This window comes from Biomphalaria glabrata, chromosome 9 (genome assembly GCF_947242115.1).
Source record: "Biomphalaria glabrata chromosome 9, xgBioGlab47.1, whole genome shotgun sequence".
Lineage (NCBI taxonomy): Eukaryota > Metazoa > Mollusca > Gastropoda > Planorbidae > Biomphalaria > Biomphalaria glabrata.
The window spans coordinates 7761022-7778462 of NC_074719.1; the positions used below are offsets into that span (position 1 = coordinate 7761022).

At 34.8% G+C, this 17441-nt stretch overlaps 1 protein-coding gene across 1 annotated transcript in view; it reads left to right on the forward strand.

Annotated features, from left to right (window-relative positions):
- The window catches only part of LOC106058350 (uncharacterized), a 38696-nt gene that overhangs the window by 17135 nt on the left and 4120 nt on the right, over positions 1-17441 (forward strand). Inside the window, exons 10-20 of the mRNA XM_056041277.1 lie at positions 1269-1357; positions 1596-1708; positions 3522-3626; positions 4937-5099; positions 8157-8227; positions 9803-9997; positions 11152-11277; positions 13361-13511; positions 15289-15446; positions 16475-16648; positions 17283-17415. Coding sequence (XP_055897252.1) covers positions 1269-1357; positions 1596-1708; positions 3522-3626; positions 4937-5099; positions 8157-8227; positions 9803-9997; positions 11152-11277; positions 13361-13511; positions 15289-15446; positions 16475-16648; positions 17283-17415 — 1478 coding nt within the window. The remainder of the gene's footprint in view (positions 1-1268; positions 1358-1595; positions 1709-3521; positions 3627-4936; positions 5100-8156; positions 8228-9802; positions 9998-11151; positions 11278-13360; positions 13512-15288; positions 15447-16474; positions 16649-17282; positions 17416-17441) is intronic.

The window sequence follows — 17441 nt, forward strand, 5'->3', positions numbered from 1 at the left end:
AAGATGTGATGCTGCCTTTGAGACATGTGTCTTGTGACCTCCAGATCAAGCAAGGTTTGGCACCACTGCGTAACAGCTTGGCTATTATCTGTAAATTCTGATCAACACCATAATTTCAAAGAGAGAAATTAAAATGAGCTTCGTGTCTGAGGGGTAAACTTATTGCCTCCCAAACTGAAGTGGCTTCAGTTCAAATCCCTATGAAGATGAAGTCTTTAAGATTTAACTCAGGCTGATTTGTGTTTGCTGAGCAGCTAAAGGCAGTACAAAAGCCTTCTTCCAAATGTCCACAAAGTTATTGTCCCAGACGCACAGCACATGCTAAGGTAGCATGGAGAAATGCTATATAAAAATGAAAATTTTGTGACAAAACATTCATCTCTAGAATGCATATTAAATGTCCCTGGTCGTTGATTTAATGCTTGATAGTTTAATTGATGATGTAAGAAACCTGAACTAACAGATTAAGATGGGCACGACATGGCCTTAATTGTGTCGATGTGCCAAAAAAAACAAAATACAAATACAGATTAAGATAAAACGGCCTAGTTCAAAGCAAAAACTATTGATTCCAAAAGAAGGGCACAGCCCATTGTTGCTAGAAAACCCTAAAAACACATCTTATCCTAAGCAATATTGAAGTGAGTCTCTTATCGTTATTCTTCACTAAGCTATTTCTGCTTTAAGTTTTTTAATGTTCCTTCGAATCACTAAGGGAATCCCCGATTAGTCCCAACTTCATTGCTGTGACACCTCTATCCTTACTCGGTTTTCTGGATTTTACTTTAGGTTCTTCTGCGTGCGTCTTGTGTCTTAAGTAGAACGACAAATATTAAAATTCACTGGGTAACACACTTGTAGCAGACAATAAATTTATTGAATAAAGATAACTTGACGGATAATCCAGTCACGAAGGTGGAATGCTAATTTAAGTAATAATATCAGAAATAAAGTCACAATTCCATGCTCAGAGTATAGTAATATCAGTGCTCTTTACAAAATATATATTCCAGCTGAAAACTATCCCTGTCCTTACTCTCCAAAGACTAAGTGCTAACTGTCCTTCTACCTCGTGGTCAATTTCAGATCAAGAGATTCGTGAAAAAAACACAAAATATTCTTAGTGAACCTGTCACAACGAGTCTCAAATGAGGCTATGACAATTACATAATCTATTTGGTCTTATCTTGTTTAGTTATGTTTGTTTTCATTGGCTTTTTTTCTCATTGCTAGCTGTGTAAAATGTACATTTTGTTTGTTTGTTAAAGGTCAAAGTCAACTTCCAAAAAATTGGCAATGCGACAGTCACTGTATATAGTGGTCTTCAGCGAACTGAAAAAGTGTTTACTGTTCTTAAGTAAGAAAACAAACATTTATTTTGTACCTAATTATATACTTTCTCTTTCATGGCTATAGAGTCCAATCTAAATTGCTTTGTCTTAATACATACAGCCAAAGCTGTTCACTTCTAAGACCAGGTTATTTCAAATCAAGAAATGTTTAAACATATTTATTTTGGTCAACTTGTGACTTCTTTTGCTTATTAGAGTTTTTCTTTCCTATATTGTATAATAAAATATTTGTCTATCTTGCAGCTCCAGTGACATGAACGCCAATCCTGTGATTGGTGGTAATGAGATTCTGCTTCACATCAAGACTGGAAACCGTACAGAAAACACAATGGCTGAATTTGAAAGTATCCCAGATGGTAATTATCTTTGTGTTTGGGTAAATCATAATATACCTTAAGATGATAATTATCTTTATTTAGGTGGACATGTTTAAAACATACATATCACTGAACTAGATATTGGTTGCAAAAGATAAGTTCCTCCTGTAATGCAAGTAAAAATATCACTGAACTAGATATTGGTTGCAAAAGATAAGTTCCTCCTGTAATGCAAGTAAACTTATCACTAAACTAGATATTGGTTGCAAAAGATACGTTTCTCCTGAAATGCAAGTAAACATATCACTAAGCTAGATATTGGTTGCAAAAGATAAGTTTCTCCTGTAATGCAAGTAAACATATCACTAAGCTAGATATTGGTTGCAAAAGATAAGTTTCTCCTGTAATGCAAGTAAACATATAACTGAACTAGATATTGTTTGCTAGAGATGAGTTTCTCCTGTAATGCAAGTAAACATATCACTGAACTAGATATTGTTTGCTAGAGATGAGTTTCTCCTGTAATGCAAGTAAACATATCACTGAACTAGATATTGTTTACTGGAAATGAGTTATGTAGGAAAACATTTATCTAGACAGTGGTTGCTAGGAACTAGATTCTCTTAGTATGAAAGGAGATTCAGATGATCACAATTAAGATGTAATATAAAGACTTGCACCCTTTGCACCCACCATTTTGAATTTAGAAGTTCTAAAGATAAGTCTGAAAACAAAAAAACTTTTTCTAAAAAAAAACCTAACCCATAATCAACATTTAATCAAAATCTTATCAAGTGAGGCACCAGGCTTGTCACAGTATATGTCAACATGATGCCTTAAATTGAAACAAAACTTTAAATCTATATATAACCAGCATCATACTTTGACATGAACACATGACTGTCCTTCTTGCTGTCACCAAGGTGCATTCCTCTTGTTTAACTACTTATGGGATCACTCAATTCCCCTGACATTATTCCACTCTCTATTTCTCACTTATAAAAATTCTAATTTCTACTTCTTATGAATACATATCTTATCTTCCTATCTTATAGACTACAGACATTACTTGAAAAAGAAGATAATTACTTCCTACGCATTTCATGTTTCTATCTAGTCATTCATGTTAATCAATGACTTAAACTTTGCTAAGTTGATTATTTCCTGGCTGATTCAGGCAACCCATTCCATTTTCTAATGGCACTAGGGAATAAGAAGCACTTGTACAAATTTGTTCTAGCATATGGAATAAGAGATCTCCCTCTATTTTTGTGTCTTTCTGAGTATAGCAGTGTAGCATTGAAAAAGTTCAATATAAGACATGCATGTGTATGCAGAAATCTTGCGCTGGACTGTTAATAGAACTTCGTTATTCAGAGCTATCTGGAAAGACTTCTTGCAATATTTGAAGCAGTACAAGAGAAAAAAGATCAATTATAGAGGCGCTTTGGCTGAGTGGTAAAGCGCTTGACTTCCGAACCAAGGTCCATGGTTCGAATCCTGTTGAAGACTGGGATTTTTAATTTCGGGATCTTCGGGCGCATCTGAGTCCACCCACCCCTGACATTAGTTGGGGAAAAGTAAAGGCGGTTGGTCGTTGTGCTGGCCACATGACACCCTTGTTAACCGTAGACCACAGAAACAGATGACCTTTACATCATTTGCCCTATAGACCACAAGGTCTGAAAGGGGAAATTTACTTTTTTATAGACCACCTTAAGCTTCATAATCAAGGAATTGATTTAAAAAACAAATATTTTTTTTAAGTTATTTGTTTCTATAATCTAGTACTAGTCTAAATAACAAATTGTTTTGTTTCAATGAGCTTTTAACTTTGTGATATTTTGAACAGGCTGTGACCACGAATCAACAGATTTGATTGGCCAATGGTCATATTCAGCTAAAACATCTGACACCAGCTGTTCCTGTTCCATTGTTCCCTACTTACCTAGCAGTGGTAAGTTAATGTAACCTAGTCTAACAGTTGTTAAAAGTTTATCAATTCACTGCTGGTTTCTGTCATTACTTAGAACAGCACCATATACTAGAACTTACTTTGTCTTGAGTCTAAATTGTACATTTCTAATGATGAATCCAGTTAATCAAAGCAATTAAATCTGTTTAATATAACACTACACTGGTAATTAACTTTTAGTCTTACGTATAAGTAGAATAGTAAATTTAATATACAAATTGCTACTCCATTAAAATCAATGTAGAAATTTATTAAGACTAATTGGTATATCCTGAACCTACCTTAAAATTTCATTGTATTTTCAATTGCTTTATATTTTTGTGCATATACCCTGAATATGCATATAACCAGCCCACACACATATACCCCGCATATGCATATAACCAACACACACATATACCCCGCATATGCATATAACCAGTACACACAAATACCCTGCATATGTAAATAACCAGCACACAAAAATACCCTGCATATGTAAATAACCAGCACACACAAATACCCTGCATATGTAAATAACCAGCAATCACATATACTCCACATATGCATATAACCAGCACACACCTACATCCCGCACAAATGACAAAATAAGTAAAAACAAAATTGTACAACCTGCACCCTTATATGCATGTGAAGAGTCGAAAAATGACCCAACTTCTGCTTGTTGCCAACATACTTTGCTTATTGGAAAAATTCAGTAAATATGATACAAGTTTCGATGGCTTCACTAACTATAGTGAGGACAGCAACATTAGTGAGACTGGCGATTGATTGCAGATGTATAGCATGCATTGTAGTCTATAAGTTTCGACATTACCAGTATCAGGAAATGAGTTACTTACTTACTTGTCACAATTGATTATTGGTGTATTAAAGAACATCTGCTGCATCTGTACTATTTGTTTTCTTGAAGTTTAGAATGAGATGTTCCTAAAGCTTTCCAATGTACATTTCACAACCACACAGTGACCTACATGGGCAATGGCAAAGTCTTTGATTCCAAAGATTAAAGATGAGTGCAGTGTTTAACATCAAACATGATTGCACGAGCCTACTACTGGAGGTATAAAGACCCACCGATGATCCATAGTTTCCGTTATGTTATCTTTATCAGTAAAATAAATTTTGTCCACCCCACACCTTTGTGTGCCCTGCACAGCTGCCATTCGTTTGCAAAAACTTGTATAACCTGCAGGCTATATGCACATAAAGTGTATATAAATCAAATCAGCAATATCATCCAATCAGCTAATGATCTCTAGTCACAGTTTGCTATTCTCTTTTTGTTTCAGGCTCAGCCCAACAGATAGTGCTCTATCTCGACACAATCACTTTGAGTGGACAAGATACTTTGAAAATTGTGTCCCCTGTTGTACTTGAACCTAAAGAAGTGGCCAAATTTAATACTTCTGTTAGTCTACTGCAAGTGGTTGCTCCTATCAATGAAGGCTTTCGGTAACTTCTTATGATTTGTACTGTACATATTAAACTCTTCCCTCCCTACAGTGATATGTACAGTCCAGGTAGCTTTTTACCTTCCAGCTGTACTGTACATTGTATAACTTGACTTCCCTGTAGGATGTACTGCACATGTTATTGCTTAGTTCTTACAAGCCATAAATGCATCCTTAGAATTTTTTTCTTTGAATTATTGTTGGTATAGGCTCACAACATTTTTATTTGATTTTATACATTTGATATATTTTCTTTTTCTTGCATCAATATCTAAAACCTAAACATAGTATGGAGACTAAGACTGTATCTAAAACTTAAACTATGGAGACTAAGAGTCTAGTTTAAGTATTGTGCCTGACCATAATTAGCTGATAGGAAGTAAGTCCTAGACGAAAGATATGCAAACTACAGCTCACATAAAGGTTCTATCTGGTCCGCCACATAGTTTGTAATAATTTCGCTCACAAAATTAAAAGTTTTAAATAGGAGTTGAACATGGGAGTGAATTTCAATTAGTATGAGTCACTGCTGTTTGTTTAAGTTGATTTGAAATGTGTACAAGCACAGGAGTTTACTTTGTTCAGTATGCCTTTTAATGTAGATTGTGAAATAGTGAAACCAGGACTGCAGCTTGAATTAATTGAAATAAATAGATTGACTGAAGAACATACACAGTTTACTCTTAAGAATAGCTAGGTTCCAGTTTAAACCAACTAATGATTAACTGTTGTCAAAACTCTAAAAAAATCATACAACGCATTAGTTAAATTTTATTAAAGCTAAATGTAAAACTAAATTATTATTTTTTTTTTTAAATTATTATGGCCTGCCAAAATGTTTCTTTAACTCTTTGGCTCCAGAATTAATTTGGAATTATTTGCCACTTTTGGACAGAATTAATTTTTCCGCCATTTCAGAGTGCGCTACTTTGCTTCGATATAACTTGTATAACTTTTTTATTTATTATTGGAAAATAATAAACTTGATATAGAATTAAAGAGAAATGGATGCTCTTTCCATTTCTTGTGTTTTCTAGTTTGCTAATTATGTTGTTTTTTTAATTTTGGGTTTTGAATATAAAAATTAAAAATGAAAAACTCACCAACTGACATTGAAAATATCCATCCAAGTGCATGTTTAAAGAAATTTATTGTTCAAATTGAATCCAAATAGCTTTTTTTCTCATTTTTATCCATTTGTTTACAGAACACCACAGAAGAAACAGCAATAGATGCAAAAAATAATAAACTGGAACTAATAATCCAATGTCACTACTTTAACGAAAAAGCCCATAAAAAAAGCAACACTCTTGGAACAAAACACTTTTACCCTAAAACTAGTCCAACTGTACAGCATATATATATTTATAGTATTTTCTTCTAAAGTTCTTCATGTACTTAGTATATAAATATTCCTTCTAGTTTTGATATTCATGGAAGCAGTCAATATGAATGTGTGGGTTCGACTCCCATCCAGCGCAAACATAAACCGTTCTCCCTGACCCAAAGTGTTTACATACTCTGTCTTTCTTTATAGTTATAGGTCTCCATTCTCTGAAAATGGATCTTATTCTAGCAGGGGTGTTCCATTTAATCCTATGGTCAGCATAGCTATTTATTTTGCTAACAAGACTATCAACAATGTGATTGTCAATGAAAAAAACATTCCATCTCAATAGATGCAGTGCTGACTAAGTCTAGGTTGACAACCCAATTTCTTGGTGGAATAAATCTGAAATTGTTCTGTTTCAGTGCCTAGATGATAGATCTAGAGATCTACATCTATCTGATTAGATTTAGATCTAGATAATGTAGAGACAGCTAAACTAGTTCTAGATCTACATTGAACATTAGCTGGGGGTGGAGCTGCTTCATCAGCTGATAAACTTCATCATTACTAGACCTAGGCCTAGGTCTAGACCTATAAATTAATTTACTAGATCTAGATCTATATAATTAGATTTATCAATATCACCATCAGATAAAACAAAACCACTGTCATCTGAATTCTTATACTTCTTTATCAAAGAAATATTTAGATCTACAAAGTTTATATGGCCTTGGTTGAAGCTCCATCTTAAAAAAACACGCACACAGAAAAAATAAATGTCATCTCTTTACAAACTTCGTACAAAATAAAAACACGTTAAATGAAGGAAATTCCGGATGTTTAGCAAAGGGAAACTATTCTAGATAAACAATTAAGCAATAAAAAACAAGAATTGGAGAAATGGAAACGAAAAAAATAAATTTGAAATAGCCGATGCCCCCAGCGTTGGTACGACTTTTTAACCCTTTTATAAAATCAACGCCCTGTGCGTTGGTGCGGAGCCAAAGAGTTAATGTTTTGTCCCTTGCCTAAAAATGTTTGCCCATCTCTGTCTAAGACAATGGTCAGGAGATGTGGATTTAGTTCTAGACTGTGGTCAGGAGATGTGGATTTAGTTCTAGACTAAGGTAAGGAGATATGGATTTAGTTCTAGACTGTGGTCAGGAGATGTGGATTTAGTTCTAGACTGTGGTCAGGAGATGTGGATTTAGTTCTAGACTGTGGTCAGGAGATGTGGATTTAGTTCTAGACTGTGGTCAGGAGATGTGGATTTAGTTCTAGACTGTGGTCAGGAGATGTGGATTTAGTTCTAGTCTAGACTTTGGTCAGGAGATGTGGATTTAGTTCTAGACTGTGGTCAGGAGATGTGGATTTAGTTCTAGTCTAGACTTTGGTCAGGAGATGTGGATTTAGTTCTAGACTGTGGTCAGGAGATGTGGATTTAGTTTTAGACTGTGGTCAGGAGATGTGGATTTAGTTTTAGACTGTGGTCAGGAGATGTGGATTTAGTTCTAGACTGTGGTCAGGAGATGTGGATTTAGTTCTAGACTGTGGTCAGGAGATGTGGATTTAGTTCTAGACTGTGGTCAGGAGATGTGGATTTAGTCAATAAAAGATGACCAAGGAGGTTAAAACTAAGAAATAGATGACAGTAATTTTTGTTTATTTCATGTGACCATATCAGTCCACAGTCACATCTAAATTGTTTTGTTTGTTCATTGTGTCTAGTGTTGAGTTCACCAGAACTGGTAATAGCACAGGCAGTCAAGTATCCATTCACTACAAGACAGTTGAAACAAGTGAGTAGTCACCCAGATGTTAGTTGAATTTTTTAGTTTTGAAATATCATTTGTATACTATTTTAGTTTTATGCATCCTATTAAACAGCCTAATAAATCATAGTTTTTCTATGAATTACTTTTGATTAAGGCAGAGTGGTAGAAACCTTTTTTTTTTTGACTGTTGATTGATCATGTCGTTGTGCTGGCCACAATAAATAGTTTGGGGAATACACTTCACTAACCTCATCACTTTTATTGACCTATGAGAAATTATTTATTCCTGCACTTCTGTGTTGAAATAGGCCTAGGAATTTGACTATAACATTCTAGGCAATAGCTAAAAAATCCATAATCCTAGAAACTGCTATTTCATTAGTGTTTATGTTTTCTTATTATCTTTATTAGATGAAGAGTTACATTCAAAACATTTGTAGATAGTTGGCTATCTAGGTTTGGACTGGCTGATGATTTGTGGAATCATATTTTTTTTACCATTTTTCTTTCTTGTACTCCTAATTCAACTTTGTTTAGTTTATAAGTTTCAAATGTTCCTTCAGAATTGAAGATTATTATGTCCTAGCCTGTAGGATGTCTAGGGATGGTGACAGATTATTATGTCCTAGCCTGTAGGATGTCTAGGGATGGTGACAGATTATTATGTCCTAGCCTGTAGGATGTCTAGGGATGGTGACAGATTATTATGTCCTAGCCTGTAGGATGTCTAGGGATGGTGACAGATTATTATGTCCTAGCCTGTAGGATGTCTAGGGATGATGACAGATTATTATGTCCTAGCCTGTAGGATGTCTAGGGATGGTGACAGATTATTATATCCTAGCCTGTAGGATATCTAGGGATGATGACAGATTATTATGTCCTAGCCTGTAGGATGTCTAGGGATGATGACAGATTATTATGTCCTAGCCTGTAGGATGTCTAGGGATGGTGACAGATTATTATATCCTAGCCTGTAGGATATCTAGGGATGATGACAGATTATTATGTCCTATCCTGTAGGATGTCTAGGGATGGGGACAGATTATTATGTCCTAGCCTGTAGGATGTCTAGGGATGGTGACAGATTATTATGTCCTAGCCTGTAGGATATCTAGGGATGATGACAGATTATTATGTCCTAGCCTGTAGGATGTCTAGGGATGATGACAGATTATTATGTCCTAGCCTGTAGGATGTCTAGGGATGGGGACAGGGATTGAATCCAGGACCATCAAGATGACACTATGGAGTGCATATCACATGACCGGCAAGCCGTAATATTTTATATTATATTTTTATCATCAATATAATACCTAATATAGAACCTAATGATCATGTTTAGCTCAAGCAAATAGATGTATAAAATGCATGGTTGTTGAATTGAGTGTCCCATAGATGGAGGCAGATTTTTTTTTAGTCAAATGGATGCTTGACTTAAGTAGAGTCACATAGCATTCTAATTAAACCTTGGATACAGAATTTGTAATACCCCTGCCTGATGTGTCTGTAATTGGAACTATTAGAATAGCAGTTAAGATAGCTAGTAACTTTTATGTCTTGTTTCTTGTTTCTAATTTTCTAACTGTTTCTCTTCAGTCTGTGGAGGTGACCTGAACACTGACATTGGACCATACTCCAGTCCCAACTACCCCTACCCATATCCTCTGAATGCTCTCTGCACTTGGCGTGGCAATGCTAAGGACAAATCCTCCCTCATTACTGTGAATGATTTGAACCTGCTTCCTGGACACAACCTGACAGTTAAAAGTGGATCCACATCCATGAAATATGGTAAAGATTTAAGTTAAAATTCCTTGTGTCAACAGTAGTGTTGAAATTATCAGTTAAAAGTGGATCCACATCCATGAAATATGGTAAAGATTCAAGTTAAAATTCCTTGTGTCAACAATTGTGTTGAAATTATCAAGATGATAGTTAAATTGAACAGGGCATTGTGGTTAACCACTTGACTGCCAAAGCACAGGTGTTGAGTTCAAATCATGAAAAGACTGGGATATGGGTTCTAGGTACCTTAACTGTGTTGGGTATAAATAAAGGTGCTTGTTAGTACTGCTTCCAACCTAATACCCTGGTTGTTGACTATGGATGTAGGTGAATTTAACATCATCAGCATCATATATCAGCCCTTGAAGGGGAAATTTTATGTTCACTTTTAATATGAAATAAGGAACAATCTTAAAGAATAAGTTGTTTGCAAGAGTTTTTCTTGCTTCTATTGTAATGTTACTTAAATAAAAAAAAATACTGACATGTCTAGCTGTATGCTGTTGATGTACTTAACATTTGTGTCTGTGGGTATTAACACCTAAACCTAATTGACACTTATTTTTTTCAAATCAATAATACTGAATGTCTAATATTTTTTAAAAAGTGTCAAAGGGAATTCAGAGGTGGAAGAGGGTTAAACTGGATTGGCAAAGTATAAATTTCCTACTATTTTGTTTGTTTTGCTTCCAGCTCTTTCTCTCTGTAATTAATTTCCAGCATTTCGATAGTATTATTCATTTTGCTCATTTGTATTTCACTATCCTGTTATGATTAAACTTCAATCACTTTTTTATTTGTTATCAGAAAATGTAATATTTGGTATTGAATTATAGGAGAATGCATGCTCTTTTTACACAACACAAATTAAAATTTATAAATCCAAAATCAATTTAGTTTAATGTGGGTCAAATCAACGTTGGCATCTTCAGTTAGGAGAGAAAGAGTTAAAGCTCAAAGCAATGAGAATAGAAATGTAAATAGAAGTGTGACCCTAGCTGTTAAAAATGTAACTTTTATGTAACGAATGGAACTAATCAAATGTCTCCATATTTAATTTGTATGCATTGATAGATATAAAACATTATTGTAGTTTTTGAATGCGCGCATATTTTATTGCTTGTTTGGTCACTTAATTATTTGTTGTTTGTACTCTTCAGAAGGAACCAAGCTCCCTCAGAGTAGTTTATTGGTGAAGAAAGGTGAAGAAGTTGATATCCAGTTCTCATCACAGTCCTCATCCAGCTCTTCAGCCACTGGAGTCAGTTTTACATACAAGACTTTTGGTAACTAGCCTTCATCCACCAGTGGGCATACACTTAGTGTTACGTCTGTTTCTTATGCCATTTTGAGCCCAGTGGGCATACACTTAGTGTTACGTCTGTTTCTTATGTCATTTTGAGCCCAGTGGGCATACACTTAGTGTTACGTCTGTTTCTTATGTCATTTTGAGCCCAGTGGGCATACATTTAGTGTTACATCTGTTCCTTGTGCCATTTTCAACCCAGTGGGCATACATTTAGTGTTACATCTGTTCCTTATGCCATTTTCAACCCAGTGGGCATACATTTAGTGTTACATCTGTTCCTTATGCCATTTTCAACCCAGTGGGCATACATTTAGTGTTACATCTGTTCCTTATGCCATTTTCAACCCAGTGGGCATACATTTAGTGTTACGTCTGTTCCTTATACCATTTTGAACCCAGTGGGCATACATTTAGTGTTACGTCTGTTCCTTATGCCATTTTCAACCCAGTGGACATACATTTAGTGTTACATCTGTTCCTTATGCCATTTTCAACCCAGTGGGCATACATTTAGTGTTACATCTGTTCCTTGTGCCATTTTCAACCCAGTGGGCATACATTTAGTGTTACATCTGTTCCTTATGCCATTTTCAACCCAGTGGGCATACATTTAGTGTTACATCTGTTCCTTATGCCATTTTCAACCCAGTGGGCATACATTTAGTGTTACATCTGTTCCTTATGCCATTTTCAACCCAGTGGGCATACATTTAGTGTTACATCTGTTCCTTATGTCATTTTCAACCAATGTTCTAAATGTATTTTCAGCATCTGTTCAATAGTTTTTAATTGTGTTCTTTTGTCATTTTAATGGGTTTAAAAAAAATTAATTCCATTGTTATGTAACATGTTTGCTGACCTTTAAGGTTACATGTAAACCAATGTCATGTTCAGCTTGCCTTTAAATTATGTTCATTGTGATGTGTCAAAAGGGTAAAACTATTTTCAGTTTTAGCGTAATCTTCGTTCTAAGTCATTCTAATGTAATAAGTTTCAATTATTTTACGTTTTTCCAGTGCTGTTTCTCAACTAGTGTTTTAAGTATTTCCAGCGCTAATTTTCATCTAGTGTTTTAAGTATTTCCAGCGCTAATTTTCATCTAGTGTTTTAAGTATTTCCAGCGCTAATTTTCATCAAGTGTTTTAAGTATTTCCAGCGCTAATTTTCATCTAGTGTTTTAGGTATTTCAGCGCTAATTTTCATCTAGTGTTTTAAGTATTTCCAGCGCTAATTTTCAACTAGTGTTTTAGGTATTTCCAGCGCTAATTTTCAACTAGTGTTTTAAGTATTTCCAGCGCTAATTTTCAACTAGTGTTTTAAGTATTTCCAGCGCTAATTTTCATCTAGTGTTTTAAGTATTTCCAGCGCTAATTTTCAACTAGTGTTTTAGGTATTTCCAGCGCTAATTTTCAACTAGTGTTTTAAGTATTTCCAGCGCTAATTTTCATCTAGTGTTTTAAGTATTTCCAGCGCTAATTTTCATCTAGTGTTTTAAGTATTTCCAGCGCTAATTTTCAACTAGTGTTTTAAGTATTTCCAGTGCTAATTTTCAACTAGTGTTTTAAGTATTTCCAGCGCTAATTTTCATCTAGTGTTTTAAGTATTTCCAGCGCTAATTTTCATCAAGTGTTTTAAGTATTTCCAGCGCTAATTTTCAACTAGTGTTTTAAGTATTTCCAGCGCTAATTTTCAACTAGTGTTTTAAGTATTTCCAGCGCTAATTTTCAACTAGTGTTTTAAGTATTTCCAGCGCTAATTTTCATCTAGTGTTTTAAGTATTTCCAGCGCTAATTTTCATCTAGTGTTTTAAGTATTTCCAGCGCTAATTTTCATCTAGTGTTTTAAGTATTTCCAGCGCTAATTTTCATCAAGTGTTTTAGGTATTTCCAGCGCTAATTTTCATCAAGTGTTTTAGGTATTTCCAGCGCTAATTTTCATCTAGTGTTTTAAGTATTTCACTCTGTTAAAATTGTTTCCAATGTTTGTGTTAATAGTGTTTAGTTCATGTCTAATGTATATATATATATACCCCAATTATTTTTTGATGCCTTGTCTTGCAGATGAAGGGGAGACAATTATTGGTGTAGGAGGAGCCATCCCTGTCAAGGCCAATGTTTCTTCTGTCTACATGATTCAAGTGAATAGCTCCAACCCAAATGATGCCATTGTGAATGTTACTGTGACTGCAAACCCAACCTTGGAAAGTGACCTGTAAGTTGTACCATTGGATTCATTGCTGTTTATACTCTATGGCTAATGTAGCTTTTTTTTCATGTTAAGTTTGTTAGGGAACCACTGGTCTACCCAATCAGTATTACAAAGCACAAATACCAAGCCTTCATCAAGCATCAAAGTCTAAACCAGGGCCTCTCAACCATTAGGGGTCTAATGATGATTATCCAGAGGTTACTTAAGACCATTGAAAATATGTTGTTGTTTTTTGTGTCTATTCCTACTTGTTCCAGTTTTTACATTGGTAGTTACCATTTTTGTTGTTACTATAAATGTCTTTAAAAAATAGATGCTGCAAACAACTGAATTAGAAGGATTTCAAACACTTTCATTGTTGCAATATAAATATGTTTTAACATTTTCAACTACTGTCTATCAGTGTGCCCTTTTTCAACTGTGAAATGTTAGAAATTATTTCTATGGTGAAAATTTGACCTAATTAAAAGTTCACCTGGTGATGATTAAGTTTGTGGTTTTATATTCCTTCTTATTAATGGTAATATTTTCACTATGGAGCAAAACCAAAAAATGAATCTCGAACAAGAGAACCTTAAGAAAAGAAAATATAATGATGGTTTTGATGGTGTTGTTCTACTGAATAGCTTTGGCAGCATTCATTTTCTAAATTGAAAATACAACATGCATATGAGATATTAACATTATGATTAAGATTTTATAACAATAACTAAAGCACAGTTACTTAAGCCTATGAACTTTTAAGGGCTGCCGTATAGTGGCAAAAGTTTGAGAATAAAAAGGTTGAGAACCACTGTTCCAGACCCTCAATAATAAATTGATTTACTGTCTCATTTGTTTACAATAGAAGCCATCAAAATACAAATACAAAATAGAGCAGTGAGATTTATTACAAACAAACATTCACATTTAATAAGAGTAACACCATTATTAAAATCACTAAAATTAAAGATACATCAGGACAGTAAACTAAAAAGTGCCATTAGAGAATGGATTAGGTTACCTGAATCAGCCAGGAAAACCGACGACTAAACAGAGTTTAACATTACATGACTAGACTGACACAGGAAATGTGTAGGACATAATTATTTTCTTTTATAAAGTAATGTCTGTAATTTATAAGATAAGAATGTCTTGTTACCATCAAAAAATAAAACTTTTTTTTACTCTAGATTTAATACTTGATCTTTAAATCTGACAATTAAATCAAATCTATACAGCTTGTAAGTTTTCTTAGGTATTTACTATTTCTCAATCTTGGTTGCAAGCTAACAAGATATAACATTCTAAAACTTCTTGATATTTTTGTGTGTTCTTGACATTTTTTGGTAGAAATTAATGACACTTTGTATCTGTTTAGATATAAAGGCCCTAATGTTGATACAGACTACGTCAGTGTTTCCAAACTGTGTTCTGTGGAACCCTAGTTTTTCACCAGGTCTGAAAACATGTTCCAAAAACTGCTGGAATAATTAACAAGGGAATTGATCTCCCTAAAAAAAAATCAGCAAAGAGTTCCGCTAAATACTCAGAATGCACAAATTGTTCCGTTAAATCACATGTTCGGGAACCACTGGTCTACATGATTCTGTGAGCAGGAAATATTGTCAGGGATGACATATTAGCTTTTAGTTACCAGGGTTTTGACAAGCTCAATAATTGTTTATTTTCCTACCCCCATCAATGACTTTGAATCTGTTCTCGTTTTGAACCAGTGATTCTAGTTAACTGTGTTTGAAGATGCTATAAAGTAATAATATTGCTTGTTTTTGTCTCATAGTAAAGCCTCTTTAATTATCTATGATGGAGCAACACCTCGAGAACCAGTACTAAAATACAACCTGTCAGAGCCAGTGCTGTCGAAGAATAACACAATAATAATCACATACAAACCTCTGAAACCAAATATCACCTTTACTCTCTCTTACATAAAGTTCAGTAAGTATTTGTTTCAGCTCAAGTTACTCTAGTCTATAAGGAATAGAATGTTTTATATGGTCTCATTTCTTGATATTTAGAAATAACTCACATGAAGGTTATACAACTCACATGAAGGTTATACAACTGACATGAAGGTTAGACTAGTTGTAGGATATTGAAAGACTAGTTGTAGGATATTGAAAGACTAGTTGTAGGATATTGAAAGACTAGTTGTAGGATATTGAAAGACTAGTTGTAGGATATTGAAAGACTAGTTGTAGGATATAACGGCTAACATCAAGGTTAGGCTAGTTGTAAGAATTTGACATGATGGTTAGACTAGTTAGACTTGAAGATTTGTAGGACAATGACTGACATATGTGCTCTTTTACAAAGACAAAGCTTATATCAACATCCCCCCCCCCTCCCCCCAAAAAAAAAACAAAACTCATGAATAGATAAAAAGTTAACCATGTGATTAATTAGTTATTGGTAATTAATTAATTTATTAAGATATTGATTCTGGGGACATCTTACAGTATTGATATATATGGCTATAAATACACAGTTCTTCCACTTAGATTAACTTTTTTTTAAAAAGTATTTTATATTACCTTGTTTGTGAAAAAAGTATTTCAATAGACTCTTGTTAGAAGTCCTAGTGATGTTGGAACCTTTTCTTAGAAGGTTGCTTCAAGCTATCCATTTGGACATGTTGACATGGACTGGTCTCAAGGTTTTCATCTTGAACCTTCTCTCAATTATTTGTCCCTCCATTTACAAATTTGTCATCTTGACCCAAGCATGCAGATGAGAATGAGGATAGCTGCTTGGTCGTGCGGTTTGTGCGCTGGACTGTTGTTCAGACTTATCGATGGTCCCAGTTTGAAACTCTTCCCGCTCCCATCCCCCATAGTCCTGCGGAAGGTTTGGGACTAGGTAGTAAATTATTTTTAACTCTGAAGGAACATCCGAAACATGTAAAAGATTTTACAAATGACATTCCATTATCTCTGATAATTGTAAACAAATGTATTCTTTTCTAGACTGTTCTGCCTGGTGTCAGAATGGCTACTGCATGCACCCTGACTGGCTGTGCAATGGAGTCAATAACTGTGGAGACAATACAGATGAGCTCTATTGTAATGAGAACTCTACCACACCAAGTCCACAGCCCACAACTACAGCCAGACCTGAGGCTCAAGACTATTCTGGATGGGGTGAGTTGCTAGTGGTTGTCATTGTAGAGTTATTCAGTTGTGTGTGTTGATACTGGTTGTTAGTGTATTTAGCTGGCACGGCCTTCGGCTGCTTGTATTGAGTGGATCCGTATATGGCACGACCCGTCGTAATTGATGCTGCCATTGTTAACCCTTCAGACAGGACTTGGGGTAAAGAGCCCCTGGCCTACCTTTGTCCATTAGGAGAAATCCTTCCTAATGGTCAATGAGATAATGGAGACACATAAACAGTCTCGATTCCCTAATGAGCTTTTTCGAAGGCATAGACGTAAAAGACAGCCGAAATGTTTGTGTCAAGACAGGGGAAATGTTTGTGTAAAGATAAGTGAAATGCTTGTGTAAAGACAAGTGAAATGTTTGTGTAAAGACAAGTGAAATGTTTGTGTAAAGACAAGTGAAATGTTTGTGTAAAGACAAGTGAAGTGTTTGTGTAAAGACAAGTGAAGTGTTTGTGTAAAGACAAGTGAAATTTTGAAAGATTTTCTTAAGATTTTTTTTGAATTTCTTTGAATGGTTGTCAATGATTGTTCTTTAACTTTTTACTTTGGACTCTATTAATTTCTTGTATGATTAATTCTGTGGTAGAGGTACTAACATTGTTTTTAATCCACAGTAAAATCTGGCTGGGTTCCTGGATGTCTTGCCATAGGAATCCTACTTGGCATGATTCTTTACTTCGCTGTGCCCAGAATCATTAACAAATTTCGAGGCAGGGGAGGAAATTACAGCAGGATGGGAGATGACAGGCCAGTTGTGACATAATTTTTTTATT